A 19,297-nucleotide genomic window follows, 5' to 3' on the forward strand; every position below is an offset into this window, starting at 1 on the left:
AATCGGACAGTCCGGCTAGTTCATCATTAATCAGTCGCAGATGTAGCATGCTGCACATCAGTTGTTGACTTCTAGTGCTTAAAGCATCACTATTAACAAGAATACACCTGAATGTTTGAAATAATATCAAAACATTAGGCTCTTCACCGAAAGCAAAAAAACTGACTCTCATGTTGTTGACTCCAACATTTTTCAGAAGTCATTCATGGACTGTCCGAGCAGCATTAGTATATAGCAAACCTTAGTTGAGGTTACAAACAGTTGTTACTATGTTCCACAATATTTTCATCCAGTACCAAGAGTTCAGTCACCATCCACTTGGTAAACCTATCCAATGTACTTTATCAGACTAACAGGAACATCAATACTTTGAAATTGTTTCTGAACACTTTACTTTTCCACTTCTCACCTACTGGTTTAGAGTAATTCCACTCTCTTTTCCATGGTGACGGTGAAATGTGACATTTGAGTTTAAAAAGACATGAGAAATCTAACAAATTCTTCCTGTTTCTCCTATGTGTAAGGATATAAAAGAGCTCTAAACCCATCAAATAGTTATGCTGAAACTTCATAAAATATTTTTCCACTCTACAAAATGTGTCTTTTGAAGAAATTCAATACAGATATATATTACCTAAAAATACTGATAAAACGCCTCCTCCTGTAATTAAGTTCCCTTTAATTACTTCACCAATAATATTACTGAACAAAAAGAGAAATAGTTTCTAATTAAAATGCCTATGATTGAATGAAAACTTAAAAAAAGCTATAAATACAGGTCTGGATCGGGGTATTATATATTCATCTATATTATACATAATTATGACTAGCTAATAGAATAGCTAAACGCAGGAAAGGAAAATGCCATTGCAATGTAGTTTTCTATTCTCTGGTATCCAGTACGTTCTTGGCAGCAAGGAACACAAGAATGGAGGTAGGAGATTTTTCAGGAGGCTTAAAAAGGCATCAAGTCTGCAGATAAACTAGCAATTTAGTTTCTCTGCATTTCACTTTCAATGCACTAACAAGCCACATAACAGCTCTAGATTTAAAGAGATGGAAACATTTATCAACTTTACTGGGTAACACAAATTCCCCAGTGGTAAACGTCCCTTGAGGGCTAAGATGCAATCATACCTACACTTCAACCAAACTACTATTTCTGGATCCATGCTGTGCGGGGTCAGCAGTAACTCCTTCAGGACAAGATTCTGAGATACAGTCAGGATTACCTCATGCCATCCTTTCAAACATATTTGCTTTTCTAATGTTTCTTTTACAAACAGGTGGATCAAGCAAATGCGTACTAAGGAAGCATACAACCAAAATATTTGAAGACACCAAGATCTACAGATTCCTCATCTTTGAGAAGAGCATCTTGCACGAGTGTTAATCTTAGGAGAAGCCTTCAGAAAGGAATGCTATCTTCTGCACAGATACCCATCTTGGAATCCAGACTGTTGCAGAGATGTCTCCAGAGAAAAAAGAATGGGACTGCAGTGTTCAACGATAAACACCGTGAACACACCTTGAACAGAAAGAACAGTGGTGCATACGAAGGGTAGAATGTCAGAAGAGGGCAAAAAAGTGACAGATTCTTATCCTAAGCAGGATGCTATGAGCAGAGAACTCAACTAGTCTACAGAGCGGTTATTTCCCGACATAGTTACAAATCACTGCTTTGAAACTCCTATTTCAGCATAATGGAGTCATTCCTGAGCAAGTCCCTCACCTCAGTATTATTTTAAAACAAAGTTATTTTGTTCTGGAATAATTATCTTGCTTGAATTTTATTTTAGGCTGGATTGTACATAAATTAACTGTTCTGGAATGGACTCTCTGCAGTGTGATTATTCTATTGTACATACGTTGATCAGTGTTTCTAAGTACAGCACAGAGTTCTAGCACTGTGTTTCTCTCTCTTCCTGATGAATTCAAGCTATATTACTCGGTAAATATGTACCAAGAAGGCTATGCGTTCGCTTTGCTTTGGTAACTTTGGATATTTGCATTTGTAGCAGATTCACAGTGTTTAATTCCTTTGGGTAGGCCCCCTCCTTAATCAAGAAACAGCTTAATAAATAGAATTAGTTTTCAAGGGGTTCTGATTTTTCTTCTTAATCAAGTTTATTCCTAAATTTCCTTTAAGCCAGGTAAATTCAGACATTGTCAGTCACCAATGACTACTACAAGTAGAAAGATGTTTTTTCAAATGGTACTACAGTTGTCAAACTCATCATCTATAAAGTCCTTGCTACCGATACCTTGTGTCAGTAGAAATTAGAGGTATTTTAAAGTGTGGAAGATCTTGGGTGTGATCAGCCTCTTTCTGTCTACCTTTTGTAAGTATCTACATGTTCTAGCTTTCTTTCTAGGATCTGTAAATAAGAGCAGAAAGGGCCAATGTTTCTGGAGAGGCTTTTGCTGATGTTCTCTCCTCAAGGGTGCAGAGAAATTTGGGAAAAAAAAATGTCTAACCCACATTTATAGATCTATTCTACTCCACCAGGACCTAACAGTTCAAGGTCAACAGCAGCAATAATTTTAAGATAAAAACCCTCTGTCTTCCCCTTACTATAGTGGATTCTAGAAAACTGAATCAATTCTCTCAGTGATGGGAGACCGAGTGTTTAGAAATGAGAACATTTACCTGCAGGATTAAAAACAGCTTTATTGCCCCATGAGCAGAGATGACCAGTACCATAACATCTAGCTCTTTTCAGAGTTAGCCAGCTTTGGAATGAAAGTTTCTTCAGAGGAAGAAGTGGCCTTCTTCCACAATTTCAACTAGCAGTTTTCCAGCAAAAATAAATTCTTAACTTTTCATCCATGCAGTCCTACCAGAAATAGGAAATTGCAGCTGGAGGTTGAAAATTTCAGTAAGTCATTAGTGAAGGTAAAACAGAAATGAAAAAAGAGGTCAGAAAAAAATCCAACTTAACTACAGCAGGTGCTGTCACTTTCAGATTTGTCCTAAAAACGTAACATTGAAAGTTGTTATTAAGACTAGGAAAGCAGTAACTATTCACCCATACTTACCTAGATTCATGCTTCTCATCAATACAAAACAGACGGATACAGAAAGCATTTGAAGCTCCTCTGTACACTGGATGAAAAGCATCTTTTTCTTCAGTCTCAAGGAGGGGTGCTGCTGAGGCTTTGAAATCTTTGCCTCCGACATCATCTAATGGCAGTTCAGTATGGGAAACGGTAATGGCTCCATCTTTCTGCAATAATAATACACAAATGATCACTTACAACATTTCAGAAAATATTTTCATTTTTTAATTAAAAGGTCTTGCATCATTCCTACCTTATAGCATTCCAAGCAGACACACAGGGATGTACTTTTTACTTGTCACATTTTGACAAATACAGAAGTTCAAAGAGGTATTTTTAATGTGATATCTACCTGTTTCTGAAACACTAGATAAAAGTGGACTTCAAAAATATATACATTCTTGCTTAAGAGCAATATATTCACAAACTAATAGTTACCATTAGAATCCCTTTGTGGGGCAATAAAATATTTATCTTTCAGAAATGTTTCTATATAAAACTTTTGGTTTCAGATGCATATTGAAAACATATGAAAGATAAAAACATGTTATGTTAAAGAAAATGGGATCAATGCAGAGAATATTGTGGAAATGGAAATGAACAATAATGGGAAGAAACCCAGAGTAGCTTTGATACAGTACTGAGAGTGAGACTAGAGACAGATGCAACCATTTAAAGCTTCTTGGGATAAATTCTCTGCTGATTTATGCCACACCAACACATTTCATAGTAACGCTCTTTTATCAAGTCGAGCTTCACTCAACAGAAGAGGCACAGATAGAACATGTGCACTTTAACTTCTACAAATTACAGGGGAAAACTGAAGCTATATTGCTGCTTTTCAGCTTTGGTAGCTTTGTGTCAGTAGCAGATTTTTAGCTCAGTAACACAGTCAAGTCAAAATCTCAGGACTTGCAGATCTTCAGAGTAAGACGACTCTTGCCCTGTCTGTTACAGGACTGCTCTCTCCCACCTGCAGAGGAGCCCACTCGAAGCTGTGCTTCCACATGCCTTTACTTGGCAGCAGACCTGCACAAACAGGCCCCCATCCTTTTTCTCCTCTCAGTGCCACTTTATTCCCACCTCCATGCTGTCTGCCTGTTCATATGGAACTGGATGGGAAAACTCATCCGATCAATAACTATAACCACCTCCATCCAGACCCTAGCTAGAACAGCTTCTGATCTATGCACAACAGCAGATGTAAGTGTGGGCCCACGCAGAGGACAGTGCAGGAGTGGAAATAATAAGCATCACTTTTCCTAGTAACCTTTGCTTCAAATTAGCTTTTAAAGTTATCAGCATTGCTGTGTACAGTGGTATTACCTGCACGGCCGCATCCTGATCATGAATATAGTCTAAGTTTCGAGGTGAAACAGACTCTGTTTCATGACTTGTTTGGTTGCTTTTATCTTCATCTGAGTAATGAAAAAGAATAGATGCATCAGGCTTAAAAATGTGAGCTGAACCCCCAGAATCACAGCGATAACTAAAGAGCGTGCCAGACTACCTCTGTTGAAAGGTTTATTTTATTTAACAACCACAGTTAAAATAGACCCTCCTATGGTTACTTGGCTAGAACTTCATTAGACTATTTGATCTCAAGGCAAAAATCAGAAAATTGGTTATAAAATAAGAATTGAACATGACACAGTTTGGAAGCAATTCCTAACTCGTGTATTACATGTAATAAATTTTTACCCTATCTGAAGAGAAAAATATGAGTCATTAGTGTATTGACTGGTAACTTAAACCCTGTGCCTGTTGCTAACTTGTTTTCTGATGATCATAAGCAAGGGCTCTTGATTCTCAGATTAGTTCTCCTAACAGAACTGAAATTCAGAATAAATCCTAGGCAAGCCAGAACCCTTACTTATTGGCGCAAGCAAGGACAAGAAACAGGGATTTAAATTCCCTTCTCATTTGCTAAACCTAACTAGCTCTCTAAACCCTGCTTTACCTCTTATAAAAGGTGGTTGCTCTTTCATCAGTCTTTGTCAGTTTGTCTATTTCCTCCTCCTCCTCTGATCTAAGAATCTCTGCGTGACAGATCACCCTACCATCCTCAATAACATTATAGTAAGATTCTAGTCTAGTCATTCCAACCTGAGTAGTAATATTTTTGTGGGCAAACAAAAAACTAAGTGATAGGATGGAATTACTTGTAGCCATCTGATTAATCAATATTTAAACATTGACTGCCATGATACATACATATATGATACTATATATATACTTTTATATATATATACATCTACACCCACAGCATATATACACAACATCTCTGGTCAAGTGCTTAAGCCCATTAAAGCAAGCATCTATATGTTAGGGAGTTTATTTAAATATCGCTACACACATTTTTTTTTGCTATTCAATCCCCTGGCCAGGGCCAAATCCAGAGTGGATATGTAAAATATTAAGAAACCACAATAAAAATGTTCAAAGCCAATTTGGAACATATATGATGCATTATGTTTGATTTTAATTACCTAACCATTATCTTAAGACAGATCTTAGCAGTTTTACACAGCAACAGACATCAGCTCTACAGAACTCTGCTGATCCCTGACGCAAGCGTGACAGAACCGACTATGAACTCTAACATCGTGATGCTTGCCAGACAGCAGGTAATCGCCATTCCAGCAGATGTTACACACTTTGGGGAAAGCAGTTCCTAAATCTCTATGGTGATGGATTATTTTCTTTAAAGTCAATGGAAGGTGAGGGTATTCAGAACGAGAGATCATCTGATAATGCATCATAAAGGTCACATTTAAAGTTAATGTTACGGACCAAAATTATTTTAATCATCAACTTGGAAAAGAAATATTGAAATACTAGCGGATCCTACATATTACCCCAAATAACCACCAAAATTACTAAAGCAAAGTGTCAGCTGTTGTATTTGTAGCCCCTGAACTTATCTTCAATAGTTCTGCCATTCTTTAAATTGTCACCTCCCTAATTTTACAGGTATGTTCACCGCTTGTTTTTGTGTTTAATAATAAAGCCAGAAAATAAGTTTTAACTAATAAACTCTTGAGGTGTAGGTATTGCTGCTGCAGAAAACACATCAGGCCAGGACACCCTTGCATTTGAACGCTCCAGTAACACAAGGAAGTCAAAGTTTTTGAGCTCCAGAAGGAAGAAAAAAAAAACTTCAGAAAACCCAGCACAAGAGAATTCTTCACTCCTCTCTCTAAACTTTACCTTGGGAAACCCACCTAAGCTACATTCACCGACATAAGCATTTCTTCATACAGTAATGAGCTTTATTAAAGAAAAAAAGAACAAACCTCAAAGGTTTAAAATAATTTAACCAAAAGTATTTTTAGAAATCTGTTATCTGAAAATCTGTTTCTCTGTTAGTAGAAAAGAATGCAGATGCAATGTGCAGGGCAAGAAGAAACACAGGGGTTAGAAATCATGGTTTCTCCAGGGGTATCACAGATGTGAGACTTCACAGAAATGATCAAATGTCGTCTTGATTAACCCAGCTACATTTCTCATTATAAGCAGCCTTGCAGGTGTCAGAAGTTAATTAATACAAGTCTCTTGTTGTCATGTAAATATTGATAAGTTGTTTCTGACTTTATACTAGAATGAAATCCCTTAATGGCTCCGCCATCCACTACCATCAAATGTAGCCGCATCACTGTTTACATGTATGCTGTACACAAGTGACTGGGAAGAACATCAATATTGTTGCACTAAATAGTAAGGAACATGAACAAAAAGAGAATTAAAATAATCCAGTGACTGCTGGGTTGCTAGTAGAGGTAACAGCCAGCAGGATCAAGAAGCCAGTTCACCATGAAGCCTGATGAAAAGCCCTTGAATCATTCCCAATGCATCGTAACGTTTTCTAGCTACTAATTCGTGACACCATATAGAGTAACAACCAAATTACTGTAATTACCCCGAAGCATAAGTGGCATATCAATATTGTGTTAAAGACAGATTTTTGTATACTCTTTCACTACTATTCAGTATTACATTTCAAAAGGAAAAATAATATCAACCTGTGGTCTCTATTTACAAGCTAAAGAGCTTGAAAAAATATCCTTATTATGGTGGTGGTGGGGGGTTGTATGTGGGAACATAAAATTACTCTACAAAAGAATGCAGCTTGCATTTTAAATTCTCAGCCATCAAATTCATTAAAAGAAAGTCCACATCCTCTATTGATGTAAGGTGTCTAGTGAACCTTCACTGCCTTCACATCAAGGGACAATTTGGCAGCAAATTTCCAATACAGTAGCCTGCAGAAACGGTGCAATCATTAAAACAGCATTCATATAATCGTGCATGTGTTATGCAATATAATCAAATATAAACTAGATGTGACTGACGCTGTAATAAATTCCAAGGATATAGGTTGGCCATTAGATTGGAACGGCTTAACAATGGACTACGGGATGCAACTCTTAGGCTCTACATTTACCAACCCTGCCCCTCCCCCCAAAAAAACCCAAACCACAAACAAGATAATTCCCTTTTCAACTTACATTTTTAATAAAATGAAAAAGTCAGAGAGGAGGGGAACTGTGCTTATGAGTTGGTTGGGGTTTTTTTGCTGTAAACTTCTTTATTAAAACAGTGAGCTTTTTTCTCTTTCTTAATTAAAAAAAAAAAAGAAAGAAAAAGAAACATTACTGCTTTCCCTGAGAGTTTTCAAGAATGAATACTGAAATGAATTTTGAGTCACATCTCATGCAATAATGAAACCCAAAACATTCAGAGGGAAAGGGTTTTTCATTCAAACTGTTCAAAAAATATGAACTTTTTGTTTATAGTCATAAGTCAAGTGTGTAACAAGCAGTAAAAAGAAAAGCTGTTTATCAAATATCTATCATATAAAGCATATATTTTCAATAAACCATAACAAATTTATATAACTTGTGACAAGCTAATGCCTTATTGAACTGGTATTAGAAATTAGAGTAATAATAATATACATTTGATTTTTTTTCTTTCTTTTTCTTTTCCCTGAAATTCAACGACCACAGCCTTTAGTTTCATCTCTCTCTTTTTGGCCATCCTGGGCAGGTATAAACAACAACTTACAATGTTTCAGGACAACCAACACTTCGAAGTGTTATAATTGTTTGTTTATATCCTAAAATGTGCAAAGCTACAACAATAATTTTAATTATTATTCCATGATAACAGAATTAATATTCCTGAGCAGTGTACAGCCATGAGCTAATTTTACTATAAAATCTCTAGTGGCTCTTTCCCCCTAGGAATAGTATCAGAGTCAGGCTCTTAGCTTATGATACTCAAGTTCCTCCTCAGGTGTTCATCTTTGAGATCATCAGTGATTTGTGCTCAAGCTATCTGAAAAAGTCTACAAATAACTCTCTCTTTCCCCAGAGCTGCCCTTGTCATTCCAAACAGAGGGACTTTTTAAAATCTTACTTGAAGGAAACGCACAGGATTGCAAACTAGTATCAACCATGAAAAATAACATAGTTTTTAAATGCAGAGGAAAAATAAGAGAGATAAACACGTGAGACTGCTAACCATGTTGCTTAATAAAATTCTGAAAAGCACTCAGATGCTAGATTGATGAGAGTCATATAAGAACCTGAATAGAACAGTTGTTTATGCTAAGTTTTCACATTTAGAACAAGTCTCATAGATTTCATAAATGTTAAAAAAAAAATGCGTAACAGCTGTATTGTTAAAACCTATAAGCACATACTCATTAAACAGCTCAGCAGCACAGAATTTGCCACAAAATATGGGCCTACAGCTTGCAGTCCCTGGACAAGGAAAGCACACAGAAGCATCTAAGGGTTTTACCAGAACCCGTAACAGCCACAGAATGGTTGAGGCTGGAAGGGACCACTGGAGGTCACCTTGTCCAAGCCCTCTGCTCAAGCAGGGTCCCCTAGAGCAGACTGCCCAGGACTGTGTTCCAACTAGTTTTCAGACGATACTATCATGAGTTCTCTTTCTTCCTCCCTCTGTCTCATTTATGTTTCTACATATGTCTGTCACCCATTTTGAAATCATACTCCTGAAGCTCCAGGAGCATAGGATGATACAGAAGAAGATAGATGGCTTCTTTCATCTGTTATTTGCAAGATGCTTCTTTGCAGGGGAGGGGAAGTCCATAGGACAGCTATAAGACTTCTTTTTCTTTCCCTTTTCTGTTCCATGACTGTCAGCTCTGAGATACCAGCTGGTGACTGCTCTGTAGCGCCCTAGTCGCCTTTCTTGCCTGCTGCTTTGTGTTCAGACAAGCGGATAGGTAACAACCTAACAGTGGGGTTTTTTAATTCTATTACTGAGAGTTAGTAGAGAGCAAAATGTTGCCCTTCTGCACAAAAAGCCCTTTGACACTGAAAAATAAAGATGAAACTGTAAATCATTTACATGACACTTCTGTTCTACAAACAGGTGACATATTCATGTCACTGTTTTTTATCATTTGCAGTAAGGAGGCTTGTGGATGCATTGTTGTATCATGCCCAATCTAAAAATAGAATAAAGAGACAGTCCTTGATCTCCCAAAATCTTGTAACCTAGAAGGCTGCAAACAATAAGCAAAGAGAGCAGAAGCTGGATGACAAGGAAATAAGACAACATAAGTAAATGGGACAACAGCATAGCCACAGTTAACCAGCTGCTTAGCTACTGACAGACCTTAGAACTAGATTTCAAAATTAAGTCTTCAATAGTACAACCGTAGCTAACTGATAGAAAATATACTCGATGCTTTAGCTTTCTGAAACTTCAAACCCAGGTTTATCCCATACCTGGCATGGACCAGTTCCCCACAAACAACAATCACTTCTGAGTCAGAGACCAGGGCTATGAAAATTTCTCTCCTGAATTAAAAACACCAGGCAACCAAAACAGATACATGAATTTGTGTTTTCTGGCTAGTAAACCTATATTCTCTTCCAACCTTTTTGCAAAACCTACTCAGAAGCTAGAAATAAATGCACCTTGGATCTATCTAGCATTTTAGAATATAGATACCTCCTTGAATGCTTGGCTTCTGTGGCATTTTAAGAATATCTTCAGGATGTGGTTTACAGAGTCCATGGAAAGGCCCCAAGTCAAAACACTCTTGAAACAAGGAAACATTTACTTGAGAACATAAGCTCATGAATCCTACTGCAGTGTCACCATCCTGAAATACAAAAGCAACGCCACACACATGTAAAAGTTGAGCACATGATTTTAGGTCAGGACACAAAAAATTGGAACAAAAAAATTGCTGAAACATAAAAGTTAGTGTTCCATCTCTGGCTGTGCATAATAGAAAAGTATAAAGGAACTATTTCAGCAAAAGTTAAAGATCCTTTTTTTTTTTCCCCTTGTAATATGTGTATTAGGCCGTCTATTACATGTTATCATTCTTTTGTTAGCTATGACTTGCAGGAGCGTTAGGATTATATATATGGACCAAATAATGACCTATTGTTTCAATAAAACATTTGTTATAGTAAATTAAAAAAAACATACCTTTTAACTACATACCTCCAAAAAGGTATAATTTTTCCTTAAAGCGCAGCTAAAGTAAAATCTGGATTTAGCTAGCCATAATGGTTGACTAATTACCAGACACTGCTTTGTAAATAAAATTGTGCTAAAACTGAAAAGTATATTTTATTTTCCTATGAAAAGGATTACTTCAAGAAAGCAATTATATAGTATATAAACAGTATCTAATACAGTATTAGTATGTATTATTTGCAGCAATTATAAGCGCTAAATATTTTCAAGTTCTGAAAAAAATCTAAGAACTAGTCTTTAAAAAAAAAAATGCCCTGGCAGTTATGACAATGACAAGATCCCTGCAAAGCTGAAACGGCACGTTACTCTGTATGTTTGACTATTACTGAAAGTTTCCAGAAAGTTGCAGTTTTCAGAAAGAAATACACTCTGAAAAATGAGAATCAGCATGCTGGAGGTTTTTTAGCTTTAAGCTAAGATGAGTCTAGAAGAAGGAAGCTCTTCAATTTTCAGTACTATATGCAACCTTCTGGTGAAACACATAATCAAAATATTTTTTTCCCTTAATACACATAATGAAAGCCTCCTTTATAAACATAATGAAAACTCAACAGCTGGATTTGTATAGCCATTTTATCAGGCCATCAGCACTCCAATAAAATAAAAAAAATAAAGTTTAATTTTTTTCCCCTCAAACAACAAGTGATTGTTTGTTTGCCTTGTTTGCGTAACTGAACAAAAGCTGGGTCGCTGCAGTTGTCTGGCTGCTATGTAATTTTAGGCCCAAGGCTCAGCAGAGGCTGATTAACCAATCCATCTACCATATGTGCAAAAAGAGGTTGCCAGCTTCATTCTCTGCAGGGAAAATTGGCATCTATCTTGGTTTGCATGGAGGTGTCTTTCCAATCTGCAGCAGCAGCGGCAAGTATAAACTATGAGGGCCTGCAACACCTTTTGCTAGTATCACATTGAGCTATAAATGTACATTTGAGGTGTATTATTTATAAAGATAGCTGTTTGTAATGTGCTATTACACTAATGGTTTATTGTTTCCCATTTGCTTTCCAATGGTAGTGATTACATGTTAAGGTTTTATAAAATCATTTGCTATAGAAAGCAGACTTCTGGAATTAAGTCAGTTATGTTGCCTATCAGCTTACAATACCATGCACAATCACTAACACATGAAAATATTAACAGGAATTTACAGCAAGATACCTATTACCACCTCTTCCTTATTTAAATTAATTCCTGGGTTTCTGTCTTCAGTTCAGCAAAAATCTGACTGCCTGAGCCAGGAGATAGAAAAAATCTGTAGCATTTTTAACTGTGAAAGTATTACTGGATACTAGTTTTCACATGCAATATTAATTTTCACTGGTAATGAAAACTGGTCATCTATAATGCAAATGTCTAAAGTAGCAACATGGTTTCTTCGAGATGGTCTGTTCCAATTACTTGAAAAGAATCTACACAATTGCTGGGAATTGCTGCTTCATTTACTTAACAGGAGCTATCACTCCTAAAGAAAAGAAAGACACAAAATACGTGGCAGAGGGCACTGCGTGTGCACAGATCATGAATTCTACCTTCCAAAAGTGAGCTTGTTCTTTTTATTCGCTGAGCTGCAGTGTGAGCTGTCACTCACATGTGACATCACTAATGTTATGATTAAACAAAACCAGAGCTCATAGCAGACTGACCTCACAAACAACAGCTTGATTTTCTTCATCTTGACATTCTATGAGATCAGCTAGGAAATATTCACTATAGGTTTCTTTCAGAGTCTCACTCTGACGTGTCCAGATTGGCGTGAGATCATCACAATCTTCCAACCTACAAAAAAAGATTAGGTAATGTCCTAAAGCTCTGCCATGAATAGGTCCTGATACTTCTGTTCTACTCTGTTAGCATATGGACAAATATTACAAATACCCGATCCAAAGCCTCCACCCACAAATAAATAATTCACCCTAGGACATGTCCCCAACACACACTAAGCTGGGAGCCTCAGCGCCAGCGGAAAGACAGAACCACTTCCAAAAGCCACACCACCCACCTAAGATCTGTATTCCCCAATGGAGATGCTTATCTTTCCCTAAATAAAATACGAGGGCAGCCCAGTTCAAAACTCTCTTGCCTAAGGCATCTCAGGCCAGGTGGACCTGGGCTTTAGGCCTCATTTAAAATAATTATATTGAGTGAGCCCAATCATCAGTTGGTTAGAGTTGGCGGAGATCTCAAAAAGCAACACGAGTGCAATTTAGAAAATCAGTTCTTTTAAAAAAAAAAGAAAATAGTGCCTTCCTGTATGGGAGAAACAGTGCTGAGTATTGGCTAGATTACTGTTATTACACACAGCAGTGTGGGAGTCACCTGGCAGAAATCGAGCCATTATGCCTTTGTAAGGTCAAGTTAATGCTCCACTATTGAAAAAGATACAAAGGCCAAAGTGCAATTATTCTATCCCTCTGCCTCATGAAAGGCTTTCTGCATAGGTGGGAACCTGCCGCATCAAGGCTTTAACTGCCTCTACTACTCCAGTCTGTTCCCCATGCTGCCGGCGCAAAAGCTGCCTGAGCCGATTTCCAATCAGTCCAAGTTTCAGTGTTAGACTCATACAGGCCCCATACAGCACAGATTTTTATTTAAATAGGCAACAGAGACTCTTTCCCATTAAACCACTTTAAAAAATGTTAATTCTTAACCAGGATCAATGTAAGCCTTAACAAGAACTTTCAGTGCTTTTACCAATGCAATGAAGGAATTCATTAGTCATATGTGCTGCAACTGTGGCATAAAGGCCAGTGGCAAACCAGCTCTAACACAGAACTGCTTTCAATAAGAAGATGAAACCACTTTTTTATTTATCTGTCTGAAAAATGCAAGAATTAAGTAGTCCAACCAACAATTCTGCAACTAAAAAAAGCGGTGAGAAAAGTGGGGCTGCGATGGGCCGTCAGAAGGCATGACTTTTACTACTGGACTGTGGAGTTTAGAAAACCCTTTCTCCTCAGGGCTGTAAGTAGACTGCTACTGAACATGCTTTTGGTTATGTCAGTCATCAGACACACAAACACGCAAGGAGAAAGACAAGCCCCATAGGATAAAGGAATTAAACCAAGAAGAGTAAACAATGCACTTCGTCAAACACAGGAATACATTTGTGCTTACTGAAAGAAACAGAGACCACCACAATCGGCTCCTTTGAGACAACAGGTTGCATCCTTCAGCTACAGAGCGCTCGGGAGACTAACCTGCGATGGACAACTGCCTTGGGAGGGTCAGCGCGAGCCCCTCACCTCCGCCGTCTGCAAGCGGCGGGCTGCACCCTCCTCTCTGGAGTACGCACCATCTCGGTTACCACCTCTCTAACACTCGAGTCTGACCCTTTTTAGAAGCCTTTCGAGGCTCTCTTTCCTCACGCGTAGCTGCGACCGGCAGATTCAAAAGCAGGGAGACCTGCTGCCGCCTTCGAGGGCCGCAGCCCCTCACGCCGGCCGAACCCCGCGCAGAGCGGGCCGCGGGCCGCCCCACAGGCTCCCGCCGCCGGCGGCTCTCTCCTGCCCTCTAGCGGCCGCGGGCCGCCGCACGCCCGCGGGCCCGCCACCCGCCAGCGCCCGGGGGCTGCGGCTGCGGCATGCGGGCCCCGGCTGGCGAAGGGCGGGCCCGGCGGCTCCCGGGAAGCGCGAAGCGTTCCCGCCCTCCGGAGGCCGCGCGGGTGGCCCGAGACCTGGAAGGGTCGTAGCGGTCCGGATAATAGCAGACTATTAATGCGGTGTCCTAACGCTCCCCTGCGTCAGCACCCCAGCACCCCTAACGCTCCCGCAGCCGTGGCTGATCCCTCACAAAGTGACTACGGTTTTACATACCCATTACTCCATACTGTCATTAGTCTCTGACTGGGATATCCTTTCCTCTAGCTCCCTAAAATAAGATGTCAATAGAAAAACATTTTTAAATAGTTCTCTCTTCTTTAAAAGTGTTACATATTGTAGAAACATGTTTCTGAAGATAATTATCAGGAATGATTATTAGCGCTTCCCTCAGTTTTCGGAAAACTTGTGTTTTGTTCAGGCTCCTATTGCTCAAGTTTGTATGTGCTTGTATCTAAATACTTGTACCTATAATTTGGAAATCTGAGTTCTGCATATTCAGCAATTCAGAAAAACAAGATAAATCGATTCTCATTTCCACTCTTTACATGTTTCTGGATTTGGAAGAAGCCTTAAAGTTAACACAACTGGGCCAAAAAGTTTTATTTCTAACTTCATCAAACATGGTCTGAGTTTCTAAGTACTGGCCGACTCTAGCATAAGACTGAAGGACAATTTAGGGGGTGTCTAGATGGTTTTTGCTGCTCCTACACGCCAGAATGAATGTGACCTTCTGGGTAAGATTACCCCTCTACTAGGGGCCGGTGACCCCTTTTATTTTGACCTTGTTCCTGCTTTTTTGTTCTCGGGCCATCTGTCTGAAAGCTCTCTCGCTCCTTACTCTCGCTGCTCCCATTGCTCAGCACAGCCCGGCGACAAGGCCCGGAGCACCCCTCCACCCCGACCTCCCTCTGCCGAGGTCAGTCCGGCGGGCTGTTGGGGCAGGATGGACAGCAAGGGAGCCGCCGCAGCCTGGAGTCATATCCGTCACATACGCCTTACCAACGGCCTTTGAGCAGGGTGAATAAGTGCTGAACTTGTGACCCCCAGGATGTCCCAGTCACAGTACTGCTCCCTCTGCCAGGAGTTTTAAATAACGTAACTCTTTTTGTGAAGGGCAGATTCGCCAGATTCTTTCATACAGTTTTTGAGTTCAGAAAGCCACCTTGAGAAACCAGGAGAGATGAATATCATCACTGGCCACTCAAAGCTGAAAACAGCTGCCAGGGGTGACAAATTTCCAAGCCCCGCACTTTTTCATTCTTTTCCACTGTGTAAGTGAGAGTCTTCATTGCAATAAGTTATACAAAAAGAAAAGAGTATGGAAAAATATAACACACCATCAATTACTTGTCTGTAGAATTAATTCAAAAGATGCAACTAAAATGAAGTTCCAAGAACAATGAAACCATGTAAAAACTTATAGTAATCCACGCTCTTTATATCTCAAACCAAAATAGTAGTCTTCCTCTTCTTCGCAGGCAGTATGTCAAGGGAAAAGCTGCAGTAAGGTTTTCTATTACCAGAATTTCACTACTTCAACACAATTAATAAGTATAGCAAATTTCGTCCTGTGTTATGAAGCCTCAAACCAACCAAACTAATTTAGGGGTAAAGGAATGAGACTGTACACCAACTGAAACCTGTTGTTTGACTGGGATAGAAAATGTGCACACACCATCTCCAAACGGAACATTTTGCCGATTGCTCCAAGTCCATTACAGCATTCTGCTCTGTAAAACACAACATGACAAGGCCACACATCAAGATGCAGATGGCAATTCTGCCGGCCTGTGGTACATAGAGACTGACCTCGTGATAGTCAGTGGGGCTCCACATAAGCCCATTCATCTCCCTGCACACCAGAAACTGTAGGAACAGAACTATTTTTGATTTCTGCAATCCTCCACTAGCACCATAGTCTTAAAAAAAAAAAAAAGAACAAAAGCAACAAAACAAAACACAATAGATTTTTAATATAAAAATACTACAAAATTCCTAGGCTGCGAGAACAAGCACAATAAAGGCGGCATTCCACAGAGCTGCAAATTTGTGAGCTCTTACATATATGGTACAAAACAAAGAATGACAGGATCTAAAGACGAGGTATCAGCAAGAAACTTAAATATAAAAGCTTAGTGGACTATGTTCTGGCACACTACAGATTTATTTCACATTATAAAGGTCAGATAGAGAATAACTTCAAAATTAATGGTCAAGCAAAGTATCAGTTTACAGCTTCTTTTCCCCGCCTCTATAAGCAAGGGAAGAGGGAACAGAGATTACCCTAATCTCCTATCATTGACCCAGAACGTGTTGCTAGGCAGGTGGCTGGGGACAACTTTCATAGATAAGTCTCTAAAGGGCTCCACAGAACGTTACTATGGATGCCAGTGAAGTACAAAGGTGAACACAGACGAAAAGGAAAGGCAAAGCGTCTACTGCAAACATAATTTACCTTACTCGGAGAATCTATTGATAGACAATATTAAAGTATGAGTTTTATATCACCAGACACTGTGTAATTTAAGAAAAAACAGGTTTCCTGGTTAGTTTTCTAATAATAATTAAAAAACCCACTGAACAAACTAAAGTAAATAATTTTAGTATTCATAACAAACTACAGAAATCCCAGGCAAGATGGTGTCTCTTACGTGGAATATTGGTATGGCCTGCGTGACATCTCCAGTCATGTTAAAAATTTTTTCTATTGATAATATCCAATGGCCATCAAAAGAAATAATTGATTCAAATTAAATAAAAACCAAACACAATAGTTGGAATCAAGACGTATAGGAAAACTTTAAATCAGGAATTAATTCACCTACTGATAACTTCTATCAAGGTTCATTCACATACTGATAGATGGTAGACAACTCGAAGGAAATACTCATAAAAAGCCTAAAAATTGTAGATTATTGATATGCAAATAATTTTGTAACACATTGAAATATCCAGACCTATAGCAGGATGGTGTGAAGTGGTCAAGGTCACACCTCAGTCCTTTTTCTTAAAATGCTCAAAAGTCAAGCGACCGGATATTGGAGACATTGACTAAAACTATAGGATAAAGAACACAATCTGCAGATTTGTTTCAGGCCTATTTGGTAAAATTAGATATGTATAAAGCATCGCCCTGAGAGACAAGCTTCTGTCAGAATCCAGTCCGAGATGTCAGCATGAATTAACCCATAAACAAACAGTTGTGGATTTACCAGGCAGAAAGATATGCCTAATGTGGCATTACCATCTGCTAGCACTGCTCAATACGGACCCCCCACACACATCAGTATCATATGATATAGTGTCCCAGGGACGGGCTTGTCCCTGAACTTCAGCTTCCACTACAAGGACTAGAAATGCTAATTTAGTCATAATCCTGCTACATAACCACAGAGCAACACTTACATTTAGAACGAACAAAAGCAACTCCAGAATGAATCAGAATCAAATAAAATTATTACTTCATAAAACATTACCCTACACACACTCTTCCCCCTGTGAAGAGGAAAACAAGTGAACCAAAAAGCAATAGATACTAGTTACATTTCAACCACGCTACAGGGAAGCATCTACCCAGCAATAACAGCATATATGGTCCAGCAATCTACACAGAAAAACGTAAGGCCCCATTGGGTCACAAACTCTGTGCTTCTCATTTACTGGACACAACACTGGCACAAGCACAGAACGCTGTGATTCGGCATAGGTAGCACAATTCAAATGGCAGGAAAAAACAGAGCGGTAATAATCAATATACAGGTAGACATCGTTGAGCAAGGCTGCTAGAAACACTTGCATCTCTGCCTGGTGTACACTGCAGGCAGCTGAGCAGAGAGGAAAGAAAAAATAATTCAGAGTCTAACTTTTTTAATGGCGTTTATGACTTGAATCCCAAAACAAGAGCAAGGCTGTGTTTAAGGCACATTCCGTAAGCATATCTTAAAGTCTTCGCTCCAAACTGCGTCCATTGAAACAGATGACATGATGGAAGGAAAAGGGTTACCCTGTTATTTTCTTAAGCTCTCTCAGCAACACTGGGGAGGCCTGCTCCCCTGAAACACAGTCAGAGTGAATGCACGAAGTGCTTATGCAGAAAAAATGGTACAAAAGATGAAAAAGGATTACTCACCATGTCTGAGGGACTACTAGAACTAGGGATTCTCTGCTCTTGCTTAATTCTTTTAGATAATAGGCCTTCCTATTTAGACTTTGCTCAGCTGGTCAGAATATGACGTAACAAGAGAAAACTAAAAATAATTTGGAATATGCTCCAAGAGACCTGGAAACTACATGCACTCACTAAAATACACAGCAATGCGATTAAGCCAGCAAATTCACAGAAGAAACATCACAGACAAAAAAGGTATTCTTCTAGATAGCAACCTAGTTTTACAAAAAATACAACTGATCTTGTGATGAAGTAGAATAAAAACAGCATGATCATAGAACTCCTTAGTTAGGTTATCAAGGAAAATCATAGCAGTTTAACTAAGATACTGATGCTGTAAACCAAAAAAGAAAATTCTTCAATTAACCCAGACAGATCTGCTCATAGAAGTAGAAGGGATAAACTGCATTACCTTGCTTTGCGAACATACAGCTGCGGGTGATACCAATGTCTGGGGCACACAAGCAAGGTGAAGTTTGTATCCACTACTGAACCTGGAGCGGTCATCACCTTTTCAAAGACGTTTCCCATGTCTGGCTCTGTGAATGACAAAAATCTGTTAGGAGCAACAGAGAAACTTCATTATATAAGCTTCTAAATTATCAGGAAACTGTTTGAGGAAAACAGAGTTTTGAACTTAAACCACAGATGGCATAATGCTCTGTCTTTGAAGTTAAGCAATGAAGCTGAAATGACAGTAGTATAAACATGTGAAAGAATTGTTACTGGATTAATTTGTTAATTAATCCAACACCCAAAGCCTGAATAAGCTTCAAAGCAATCAGAAATTAGTAGGATCAAATCCCTATAGAAATACTAGTTATATAACCAATGCTGTATGCTACTGGAGAGTCTCTTTGTCAGGACTCGTTCTGCTGAAGGAAAGTTGACATTTGTTGCTAGGGTAGGTTGGCAAAAGCCCTTATTCAGGTACTGT

General features: G+C 38.9%; 1 protein-coding gene across 1 annotated transcript in view; it reads right to left on the reverse strand.

Moving 5' to 3' along the window:
* The window catches only part of CFAP61 (cilia and flagella associated protein 61), a 121,852-nt gene that overhangs the window by 94,793 nt on the left and 7,762 nt on the right, over nt 1–19,297 (reverse strand). The window contains exons 6-10 of the mRNA XM_075497202.1: nt 18,773–18,899; nt 12,237–12,369; nt 10,054–10,207; nt 4,387–4,478; nt 3,040–3,227 (exon numbers count right to left, since the gene is read on the reverse strand). Coding sequence (XP_075353317.1) covers nt 3,040–3,227; nt 4,387–4,478; nt 10,054–10,207; nt 12,237–12,369; nt 18,773–18,899 — 694 coding nt within the window. The remainder of the gene's footprint in view (nt 1–3,039; nt 3,228–4,386; nt 4,479–10,053; nt 10,208–12,236; nt 12,370–18,772; nt 18,900–19,297) is intronic.

The sequence above is a fragment of the Mycteria americana genome, chromosome 3, assembly GCF_035582795.1.
Source record: "Mycteria americana isolate JAX WOST 10 ecotype Jacksonville Zoo and Gardens chromosome 3, USCA_MyAme_1.0, whole genome shotgun sequence".
Classification (NCBI taxonomy): Eukaryota; Metazoa; Chordata; class Aves; order Ciconiiformes; family Ciconiidae; genus Mycteria; species Mycteria americana.